At 43.6% G+C, this 12,674-nt stretch overlaps 1 protein-coding gene across 1 annotated transcript in view; it reads right to left on the bottom strand.

The window, feature by feature from the left end:
* LOC149462310 (microsomal triglyceride transfer protein large subunit-like) overlaps positions 1-12,674 on the bottom strand; it is a 153,513-nt gene that overhangs the window by 125,290 nt on the left and 15,549 nt on the right. The window contains exon 3 of the mRNA XM_089677129.1: positions 5,976-6,092. Coding sequence (XP_089533255.1) covers positions 5,976-6,092 — 117 coding nt within the window. The remainder of the gene's footprint in view (positions 1-5,975; positions 6,093-12,674) is intronic.

Below are 12,674 nucleotides of genomic sequence, written 5' to 3'. Positions count from 1 at the left end.
TCTTTCCGTTGTCGGTCCACATGGTTCCGATTTTCAGTTTGCTGATTTTCAGAGACCGACATGCTCAAAGACTGGCCCACCATCTCTTCTACATGTGAATGCAGGGCTGGCACTGCCTTTTTGGCGAAGAAATGCCGGCTTGGCACTCTCCACCGCGGCTCGGCACAAGCCATCATTTCTCGGAAAGGTGCTGAGTCCACCACTTGGAAAGGGAGGGACTGCAGCACCAGCAACTTGGACAGGAGGACGTTCAGCTTCTGCACCGTCGGGTGCGTGCTCGCAAACTGTTGTCTCTTGGAAACGGATTCCAAGAAAGACTGCTGACGGAATCCGTGAAGAGGAGTAGCAGGAGAAGGAGCATCTGAACGAGCGGAAGATGCCAACGAGCGACAACTCCCCTCAGCAGAGGTGTTGGAGCCTTGACTGGCTGATAGAGGGCGATTGACGTCGGGTGACGGAGCAAGTAACGGAGCAGGTGATGGAGCGGGGGCTGGGGCAGGCAGAACCGCCGTATCTTTATCACGGTTTTCCCAGGCCACCAAATGGCGACGCTGCATATGCTGACGCAACGCTGTAGTCCCAACATGGGCCCCCTGGCCACGCTTGACTTTCTGGCCACATAGTCGACATACGGCTACGTTTACTTCCTCGGGCGGCTTGACGAAAAATTGCCATACCGTCGAGTAGGAAACTTTGCCCCCGCTACTCCTCACTGGCTGACTGCTACTTCCTCCGTGCACACCGGCACCACTACTGGCCGTGGTGGTAGGCTGCAGTGGAGCTGGTGCTCTACTCCGTGGCCGTTTGCCTCCACTGACACTGCTGTGACCCTGCTGCCTCCTGGGCAACCCACCGACTGTTTTGCTCGCTGGCAAGCTGGCACCCTCTTCTCCTGATGATGCGGAAGCAATAGCCTGATGACGACGAGGCTGCCAAGTGCGATCAGCCTCATCATCATCAATTAGGGTCTCCGCGTCACTACTAGCCCCCTCGGCTGCGTGTGGGTCAGGAGACAGACCTGTCTCTAGACTGGCTACCGAGCCACTCTCCTCGCCAGTACTTCTTCGCCTGGCTGCTGAAGAGGCGGATGTCTCCCCCCGTTCCTGACCGCCCTCTGTTAGCTCTTCCTCACTGTACAGTGGGGCTGAGCCCACAGCATGCGATACTTCGCTTGGTGAGGGAACACCAAAGGACAGGGGCAGGTAGAGGACACGTGATTTCAGTGGGCTTGCTCCCGGGCCATGCCAACTAACGGTTGTGTCTGACGTACCCACCGACCGCTGTACGTGTCAGAGGTGACCTGGGAAGAGGAAGACGACCGAGTCAACCAATCGATGACGGCAGGGTTGTCGGTGGAGACACGACCGCTGGATGACACCGGGAGCACTGGCCTCTGGCTGCGACTAGTGCTGCCTCGACCCCTTCCTCTGCTGCCACGTCTGCTCGCTCCTGAAACATTGCCTCCTCTGCCACCCCTCTGCGTGTTGTCTGACATACTCTTTAATTCAATAGTGGTTGTGAAGCAGAAAGTAACGATTCTGTGTCCCTGAGTAACGATTCTGTGTCCCCGAGTAACGATTCTGTGTCCCCGAGTAACGATTCTGTGTCCCTGAGTAACGATTCTGTGTCCCTCAGTAACAATTCTGTGTCCCTGAGTAACAATTCTGTGTCCCTGAGTAACGATTCTGTGTCCCTGAGTAACAATTCTGTGTCCCTGAGTAACAATTCTGTGTCTGTCCCTGAGTAACGATTCTGTGTCCCTGAGTAACAATTCTGTGTCCCTGAGTAATGATTCTGTGTCCCTGAGTAACGATTCTGTGTCCCTGAGTAACGATTCTTTGTCCCTCAGTAACAATTCTGTGTCCCTCAGTAACGATTCTGTGTCCCTGAGTAACGATTCTGTGTCCCTGAGTAACGATTCTGTGTCCCTGAGTAACGATTCTGTGTCCCTCAGTAACGATTCTGTGTCCCTGAGTAACGATTCTGTGTCCCTGAGTAACAATTCTGTGTCCCTGAGTAACGATTCTGTGTCCCTGAGTAACGATTCTGTGTCCCTCAGTAACGATTCTGTGTCCCTGAGTAACGATTCTGTGTCCCTGAGTAACGATTCTGTGTCCCTCAGTAACGATTCTGTGTCCCTGAGTAACGATTCTGTGTCCCTGAGTAACGATTCTGTGTCCCTGAGTAACAATTCTGTGTCCCTGAGTAACAATTCTGTGTCTGTCCCTGAGTAACGATTCTGTGTCCCTGAGTAACAATTCTGTGTCCCTGAGTAACGATTCTGTGTCCCTGAGTAACGATTCTGTGTCCCTCAGTAACGATTCTGTGTCCCTGAGTAACGATTCTGTGTCCCTGAGTAACAATTCTGTGTCCCTGAGTAACGATTCTGTGTCCCTGAGTAACAATTCTGTGTCCCTGAGTAACAATTCTGTGTCCCTCAGTAACGATTCTGTGTCCCTGAGTAACAATTCTGTGTCCCTGAGTAACAATTCTTTGTCCCTGAGTAACGATTCTGTGTCCCTCAGTAACAATTCTGTGTCCCTGAGTAACAATTCTGTGTCCCTGAGTAACGATTCTGTGTCCCTGAGTAACGATTCTGTGTCCCTCAGTAACAATTCTGTGTCCCTGAGTAACGATTCTGTGTCCCTGAGTAACAATTCTGTGTCCCTGAGTAACAATTCTGTGTCCCTGAGTAACGATTCTGTGTCCCTGAGTAACGATTCTGTGTCCTTGAGTAACGATTCTGTGTCCCTGAGTAACAATTCTGTGTCCCTGAGTAACAATTCTGTGTCTGTCCCTGAGTAATGATTCTGTGTCCCTGAGTAACAATTCTGTGTCCCTGAGTAACGATTCTGTGTCCCTGAGTAACGATTCTGTGGCCCTAAAGTCTCTGTGGCCCTAACTCTGTCCCTAATACAGACAGGTCTGTCTCTCTTGAATGACCGGAGGCTAATGGAGAATTCTAAGATGGCCGCGATTTATAGCTCCACCATTACACAGTGCTGGCTGGCTGGCTGCTGATTGGCTAATGCGATCACATGTCATGAATGAATGCATTATGGGTCAGTGCGCCTTGTCTGCGCGCCTTCCCAGAGATCCCCGCTCCGTCGCCACACATGTCGCTGCCATTTTTGGGAAAATTCGATTCGTGCATCCGAAGTTTGCTAATTTTTGGATTCGGCGCGAATCGAATTTTTCCTAATCTTCGAAACGAATTCCACTTCGCCATGTTCGATTCGCTCATCTCTAATTATGACAAACCTGGAGGAGGACCAGTGTTTTCATTTGAAAGGGCTGCTGTGCATGCATTTCCCGCAGAAAAAAGGTGCATACAGCATTTTAAATATTCTGTGTTCTTGAAATCGCATGGTGCTTTTGTGTAGTTCACGCACCCACGCTGCATTTTTAGATGCGTCGGTCATGTTTTGCAGGTGCGGAAACTGCAGGGAAATCGCATGGTGCTGTATGTAACTTTTTTCTGCGGGAAACGCAGGCACTCCAGCCTATTCAAATGAATGGGCTGCCATGCCCACGCAATCCCACATAGATATGAAGCAGGACTAAAAGAAAACTATCAAGCAGTGTTGTGTTTCTCCATACTGCTGCCTGTGTGAAGATGGCATGTGTGTGCCAGTGCCACTGTGGCCCTTGCTCTCTATTTACAGAACAGCCACAACCAGGTCAGGGTTTAGGAACAGCAAAGGGAGAAGCACATACCTGGTCGTGGCCAGCTGAGCTCTGCTCACCGTCCGTGGATTCGTCTTAGTACTGCCAGCTACACTCCCACTATCAACCCCTACCCTGTGGCATCCTGAGCATAGAGGCAGCGTGGCAAGGGGCGAGGTCAGAACGTCAGTGGAGCTCATGGCCCCACCCGCTCCTTCTTTGCTGGGGATTCGGGGATAATAGATGCTGCTCTACTGCCTGTATCATGGAGTCCTGTCCCATCACATGTGTACAGTGTGTGTACCTCATACCAGTCATTCTGCAGTGCCAACGGGGCCCACAATTTGCGGGTAGTGCAGACTCAAGGGGTAGCTGCTTTGGGCCCCAAACCAATGATTTGGCCTGGGGCAGCTGCCCCTTTTGCCCTGCGTTAAAGACAGCCCTGCATGCTGGGTACTGAAATCACACTGGCAGCCACTTGCTAAGTCACTGGGAACAGGAGGGGTCCGGATACACAGTCACTAAGGCTAGGTTTACATATGTGTGGGTTGCGGATCTGCACAAAAATCCATGCAGCCGCACCACCCGCACAGAGGAATGCGGGCGGGTGCCATTAATTCTAAAGGCACACCACCCGCACTGGAAATCGCAACCGTACTGGAAACCGAGGTTCCGTGAGGGTTGCATTTTCCAAAAAAGTGCAGGGACTTCTTCCCTGCATGTCCTGGGGCATAGGAGTCCATTCAAATAAATGGACTCTCGTGCCCATGCAAAATGCGGGGGGAGATTTACTAAAACTGGAGCACTCAGAATCTGGTGAAGCTGTGCAGTCATCTAACCTCAGCTTGTTCACTTAAGCTTTGGCAATAAATCCCCGGAAGCTGATTGGTTTCTGTGCAGAGCTGCACCAGATTATGCACTCTCCTGTTTTAGTAAATCAACCCCTAGGGGTCTCGGGGACACTCAGAATCTTAGAATCCTCCCAGAAAGTCAGGGATGCTGGGAACACTAAAAAAAGAAAGGGAGATGGCCTGGCTGGACTGGGCATGTAGCTCATTGAACCAACAGCAGGTGGATAACCAGTCTTGATAAAAGGTAACAGCAGAACCTCGCAAATTAGTGAATAGGGGTCACAGAGGTAAACTACCCCGGGGGGGGAGTAGATATGCAGATATCTGGGGCCCCCTTGTTTTAATGGTGATTTTCTGATTCCTAAAATTCCCCTATCATTCCCTGCAGACCCCCACATCCACCAAGCCAGGGATGTGGGAAGAAGGCCATTGTCACCATCAACATAGGGGAGAAGAGAGACATACCTACTGTGCTGTGATGTGCTGCACTGCTAGAAAAAAGTCATATTGGTTTTTTGATCAATTGGGTACCTTGGCAGCCCAATGGCCATTAACATGCAAAGTAATGCACAGTAATAGATCCCTATAGCATTATTCAGTCCAGAGTTTCATTGACCTTGGAGTTGAGGACAAAGGAAAATTCCTCAAAGCAGTACAGTTAATTCTGGGTATGGTGGTTTTAGTTGTGTCCTTGCTTGAGGTGGTTTATTAGGACACTTGCCACAGAAACAATTGAGTACTGTCCGTGATACTTTTTTTTAATTTGCACTACATACAATTTTCAGGACAAACGTTTGGGGGTGTGGTGTACCCCCTTCTTCAATGTCCAAGCAGTACTAATGAACACATTTTTAGCAGAATGTTAAAATAAGACAGTCTCTGAGGGAAAAAAAAACAAAAACCAAACAAACAAATGTACACAGCAATGCTAATTAACCACTAGCCTTCCGGGCACTTATACCCCCTTCCTGCCCAGGTCGATTTTCAGCTTTCAGCACTGTCGCACTTTGAATGACAATTGCGCGATCATGCAACATTGTACCCATGTGAAATTTTTATAATTTTTTTTCACATAAATAGAGCTTTGTTTTGGTTGTATTTAATCACTGCTGGGTGTTTTATTTTTTGCACTATAAAAAAATAATAATACCAAAATAAAAAGTTTTTCGTTGTTACTATTATAAAATTTTGCAAACAGGTAATTTTTCTCCTTCACTGATGTATGTTGACAAGGCTTCAGTGATAGGCAGCACTGATGAGCACTGATAGGCAGCACTGATGGGCACTGATGAGGCGGCATTGATGGTACACCCTGAAAGCTTGTCCTGAAAAACTGTATGTAAAAAAAGTATATTGGACAGTACTCAATAGTTTCTAGTTGTGTCCTTGTTCTTTACACAATATATTCAGGTAAAAGGCTAATCTTGACTCTAATAGATGTAATAAGCAACTACTCACCATGTGATCTGCCTCATAGCCAAATGGGGATCTTATACAACTGCTTAGATCTTTCTTCTTGTAGATGAAGTCTTCAGAAACATTATAAGTAACTTTACATCTTCCTGAAGCATCCTCCTGAAAAAGTACAAAGGTAAAGATGAAAACAATGAGCAACATAAGAAACATTCCGGAACCAATGTCTTTTTCATATGATATGCACATTTGGTCAGCACATTTATGTACTCATCTACCTCCTGTTTATAAAGAACAGGATAAATGAATAAATGCCTGCTACAAATATACCTAGAAACATGTCACACTGGAAACAAAAGATTACCATTAAAAACCTTCCTGTAAATAAATATGTAACCCATTGAAATGTTATTACTTGCAATACAATAAAATGGACATTAGATGGCGGTGGTCTGCCATTCAGGGTCACTCACATGGACAGAACAGCCCTCTGGGACTTGTATGCTGTATAGCAGGACTCAGCTGGTGAGCAGGGCAGTCAGGGACTACATTTCCCAAGAGAGGTAGAGTGTGGGCAGGGGGCATATAAATATCAAAACCCAGGAGATTGGCCAGGAGAGTGCGGGGGAGACTGAAGGAGAAGGAAGTGTTCTGATGACTGAAGTGCTTAACTAAGCCATAGAGCCAGAGTTGGAAAGGGAGGAAGAGCGGAAAGAGCCTACTGACCACCCGCTCTGCCACGCTGCCAGGCAGGCCAAACTGACAGCAGAAGACTAGATGGGACACTCAGTCTGAGCTGGAGAGTCTGTGGACTGACCCCATTTGCGGAGGAAGACAGACCACTATGACTACTTTGATTGTGTGAGAGAGACCCATGCACCCACTAACCAGTTGAATACTGACAGTTTGTCACCTCGGCTTTCTACCTACACATAGTTTTGAACATTACATATAGTTGATTCAGTTTGCAGCCTAGTTCTCCCAGCTGCCATCATTGAAACACATCTACATGTTGCAGGCCAGTTGCTGCTATTCATTACTTCAAATCTGCCCCATGCTAAGTGCTTTAAAGTGCAATAAATATCTGAAAAGTGTGGCGTGCATTTGTATTCAGCCCCCCCCGGAGTCAATACTTTGTAGAACCACCTTTCATTGCAAATATAGCTGCAAGTCTTTTTGGATATGTCCAAAAGCTGTATTTATACTGAGATTAAATCATACACAGGTGGACTCTATGTACTAATTAGTTGACTTCTGAAGGCAATTGGTTTGACTAGATTTTAGTTAGGGGCGTCAGAGTAAAGGGGGCTGAATACAAATGCACACCCCACTTTTGAGATATTTATTTGTAAAAAAAATTTGAAAACCATTTATCATTTTCCTTCCACTTCACAATTATGTGCCACTTTGTGTTGGTCTATCACATAAAATCCCAATAAAATACATTTATGTTTTTGGTTGTAACATGACAAAATGTGGAAAATGTCAAGGGGTATGAATACTTTTTCAAGGCACTGTACCTTTATTTATATTTATTTGTGATTATTCATTAACAATGATGATTACATTCTGGAGAATTTCCTGATATTTACAGTGCTGTCATATTTAGAGCTCATTGTTTGAGAAGTACAAAGGTTTCCTTTGCAGACTTCCTAAGAATATGACTTGCCTGTCTGTCTTTGGTCTCTTTATTTCTTGGGAAAATGGATAAGATGTGATGGAATCTAATGGTTTCTTTATTGGTTTGCTTTATGTTATTGTTTTCATTGAATGGTATGTCAATACTGAATATAGAGAGTCTGAATATTGGGCTGGCTGCTTCTGAAAACCAAAAGGATGTCCAGTGTCATCTTGGGTTGTAGTAGAGATAAGTAAGTGAGCATAGATTTGAAGTGCCACATCCTGATATTTGTGTAAAATACAAAGTTATGCCTATGACAGATTGTCTGAAAAACCAACAAATGTTGAGGGCTGTAAGGCTACATTCACAGGGGAAGATTCATACTACTGACATTCACACCAGAGCTAGTCACCCATGCAATTGTAGCCTAACTTCTCCACCTTTATCAGGGCTAAGAGTGTGTGACAAAGATTCAGGACTCAATGATTGTCATACAGTTGGACCTTCAACACTTCAAAAAGATCAACCACCATTAAATTCCTAACTCATAACCGGCATACTTGTTCCAATTCAGTTATTCAAAAAGTGTTGAAGACACTGCATCAGCATAACAGCCATGACTGCAAATGAAAAAGTTACAGTTTAGGGGAAAAAAAAGCTACCTTGTCTTTGGTCTTGGTCTCTGAATCACTTACTAACCTGAATCTCAACAGTGATTTATTATTATATCCGAAATATTGATTTTAAGAGATTCACATGCTTAGGATTCTTTCATTCTTTACTAGCTATTTACCTAATTTGTTCAATAGAAAAGTTGTAACACTAATATCAATGAAGTAATTAAAAATAAGAGACTGAGAATTAAGTATAAGAATCATCCCAAATTTCAGTTTTCGTAATGAATATCCTGTGTTAGACAAGCAGATTGTCAGAATCACAGGAGTGCTGGTCTCATTCCAGCATCCTGATTTTGGTTGTCATACATTCTCCCTGTCTGTCCAACTACAAGGTGATTGATGTGGTCAGTCCCTGGGTGGAGACCAAACCTGATTTAAGCCAGCCAAGCCTGCAGTCTCATGTGTGTGATAGCGTGAGTAATACATGCTCCAGCTCCCTGTCTGTCTGTCCTGCTCTGCTGTTTGGATTCCCCTGTGTATGACCTTGGATTGGATATCAACTATTCTCTGAACTCCACCTACCTATTGACTACACATTGACCCTCATTACTGAATCTTGCCTGCCTTGTACCTGAACTGTCATTGAACCACTCAGCCTGTCTGCCCACTGTAAGTACCTGTTTGCTGTGCTCAGTTCGTGACTGCCCTGGCATGGTAGCCAGCTCTATAGTATTGTGTATAAGTCCTGTGTACCCATAGGCTTGCTTGCCTTATGGGAATGGGGACTGCTATAGGTGAAGAACACAGAAGCCAGCTATAGTGCCTGACCACCTGCGTTAGGGGTAAGCACGACACAGATAAGGGGTCCAGTTTACTCCTGTAGCCTCCCTGGCGGTATTCCCAAGTGTAGCTCGGGGTAAAGTTTCAGTACCACAAGCGGTAACCCCGAGCTACACTCGGGCTTACCATGCGGCGCTGCTCCGGGATCCCTCGATCACTTATTTTGTCCTGCGCTCCCGCTGTGTCCCTCCTGCAGTGTCCCCTGTAATGTCCTCCGGCGGATGCCGGCATCTGTCTTCTGGGTTCTGTCCCCTGTGACGTCGGGACATACGGGGACGGAACGGCGGGAAATTTGAAAATTACAAGAAGTGACATTCACTAAATTCACTAAAATGACATAGTAAAACATTACTGTAACAAACCATTTCACATACATTTTGTCCCAAGTGCTTTGTCCTGTGCCCTGCCTGCATTTTTACCATTCTTTCTGCCTGGAAACTGAGAAATGTTCATGGCGTCCAAAAGCGTCCCTTTAGGTCAAAATCGGTTTTAGACCAGCTAGAGAACAGCAATAGTAAATTAGAACTACTTGCAGAATTGAGTGATAATGATTCGTGGGGAAATTCGTCATCAGACACTGAAAACGATTTTACGACTTTGCTCAGTGATGTGCGAACTTGGCGTTATATTTCAAATTTCAGTGTTTTTGGTTTGATTATATTATTGAATTAAATGTATTATTATATTATTATTTTTATGATTATTTATTAAATTATAATTTATGATTTCGTGTTTCAAATTTTAACATACCCGGGATGTTTACTAGACTCTTGTTCAGACAGATTTCAGTGAGTTATTCCTAAAAATTACAGGCCTACAATTAAAAAAATACATATTTCCATGCAAACAAAATGTACCGCTTTGAGCACAGAAATATGGACATAATCAGACTGCTAGGGAGGTTAATTATTATATCAATCAGGGAAGTATGGTAGAAATTTACCTTATCCCACAAGGGATGAGTAAATTGCATATAACCCCCTCTAAAAATACCCAGTCCACATTTTTGGGCAGTGGAGGTAAAAAAAAAGCCCAGGTCTATAAGTGACAAGCTGTTATTTTGAAAGATGTCCTCCTTGAAGTGCCTCCTTAGCCGATGTCCTCTTACTACAGCAAAGACAGACTCCATACCAAACATGGCTCTTGCCAGCTAGAGAAAGGAGCCACTTCATATATTTTAGTTTTACAGTAAAAACAGAAATAAAATAGAAAAAAAATATTAATTGGCAATCCAGCAGAAACATTGGTTCAGCACTGGACAGCTCAGCAAATACTGCAGTGCATTGCTCATTTTAAGCTCTGTATTCTGTATTTATCAATGAGCCTCCTATGAAAAATTCAATTTCCAAAAGTAAAAATACCAGAAGCTTTTTATTATGCAAAGTGAATCGATAACTAAAAGAGGAAATATTTGCCTTTTTTGTGGACTTTAATGCATCAAGCCAATGAGAAGATGAAAATCAGCATACTCAATGCAATAATAACCTTATTATAACCTTATTATATACAAAAAACACATAAATGAAAACATAGTAGTTTTATTAATGGAAAGATTCAAATGAAACACCTACACATCCCAAAAACAAAAATAGCAACTGAAGCTGAATAGGCTAAACACAAGAAAAGTGAAGACAAAAAAATACCCTATCAATGTTTTGGATATAGATAATTTAACCCCTTCCTGAAGATGTCTCCAAGCCCTTTAAGAGGTTCTAAATTCCAGAAGACGGAGGCTGGCATTCCGATCATTTGACCACTGTGATTAGCAGTCATATGATTGGAAACTTCCCAAACGCAAGTATGCATTGTGAGCTTTCAGGTACCTGCTGGTTATTGTGCTGGGAGTGCGCTATGTGTTTACGTTGAGACAATATATGTGGCCGCTCGGCATTAACCACTTGCCCTCCTGAGGATTTACCCCCCTTAATGACCAGGCCTCTTTTTGCTACTCGGCACTGCACTAATTCAAATGATAGTTGCGCAGTCATGCAATGCTGCACCCAAACAAAATTTACGTCCTTTTTTTAACACAAATAGAGCTTTCTTTCGGTGGTATTTGATCACCTGTGTGCTTTTTATTTTTCACGCTATAAACAAGAAAAGACCAAACATTTTGAAGAAAAACAATATTTTTTACTTTCAGCTATAAACAATATATAGTAAACTCAAAGTTAGTTATAAATTTAAGCCAAAATGTATTCTGCTACATGTTTTTGGTAAAACAAAACCCAATAAGTGTATATTGATTGCTTTGTGTGAAAGTTATAGCGTCTACAAACTATGGTATAGATACTGCAATTTACGCCATTTTTTTGCTATACAGCACTGCACTAGTTTAACGGACAATTGCGCGGTCATGCAATATGGTACATAAATGAAATTTATGTACTTTTTTTCACACAAATTGAGCTTTCTTTTGGTGGTATTTCCTGTGTGTTTTTTATTTTTTGCGCTATAAAAAAAAGGCTGACATTTTTGAGAAAAAAAACAATATTTTGGACTTTTTGCTATAAAACATGTCCAGTAAAAAAAATGTAAAAATCAAATTTCGTCATAAATTTCGGCCAAAATGCATTCTGTGACATGTCTTTGCTAAAAAAAAAAGCCAATACGTGTAAATTAATCGGTTTACGTGAAAGTTATTGCATTTACAAATGGCGGGAATGATACTGTGATTTTAAATTTTTATTTATACTAATAATGGCGGCGATCAGCGACTTATGGCGGCAATCAGCGACTTATGGCGGGACTGCGGCGGACATTCTGACACTGGGGGGAACTGACTTGGGGTCACTGACATCCCCAGTGACACCAATACAGTGATCAGTACAAAAAAAAAAACACTGACACTGTACTAATGGCACTGGGGAGGAAGGGGTTAACTTTTTTATCTACTGAAAGGGTTAACTGTGTGAGGGGAGTGTTTTACTAGGGGGCGGGGGTGTGTAATGCACGGGGGGGGGGGCGACGACACGCTGATCGGGAGAGATAAACTCTTCTCTCCGGCTCAGCATGTCAGGAGCTGACAGGGAACTGACAGAAAACAGAGCTACTGCAGCCCTGCTCTCTGTCAGTGATTGCCGCTAACGGTAACGACCGGCTGTGACCCGGCGACTGACATCCGCGGCCGTGATCAGCGGGACAGGTAGGCCTCGCGTGCGCCCTCTACCTGTTTTGCAAACACACGTTTTAAGACGTGGTTTTGCCCAGCCGTGCCGCCCAGCCGTGCCGCCCTGCCGCCATATTTCTACAGTGGTTGGGCGGCATATGGTTAAAACCCACAACTGAGAAGATGCATATATGTATACGGCCGGTGGCAAGTGGTTAAGGAGATATGTCCTTTCCCATATGGAAGAAAAATATATTTGAAATATATTTTAAAATTATTCTTCCCAAATATATTGCCATATATTTGAAATGCTACAATTTTGACCTTATTCAATATATTTCAAAATATATTTCAATAAATATATATATTACAAAATATATAAAAAATACATTTCAAATATACTGTATGTCTTTAAAAGTACAAATCTACATTTTTGGAATGCATTTACAAATATATGTAAATATATATGTTAAAGTTACTTTTTTATATGTTAAAAAAATCTAAAGAATATATTTAAATATATATATTTTTAAAAATATATTTTTTAAAATATATTT

The sequence above is a fragment of the Staurois parvus genome, unplaced genomic scaffold, assembly GCF_062004578.1.
Source record: "Staurois parvus isolate SC_StPar_1 unplaced genomic scaffold, SC_StPar_1.0 ptg000177l, whole genome shotgun sequence".
Classification (NCBI taxonomy): Eukaryota; Metazoa; Chordata; class Amphibia; order Anura; family Ranidae; genus Staurois; species Staurois parvus.
This window is presented reverse-complemented; position numbering and strand designations above follow the sequence as displayed.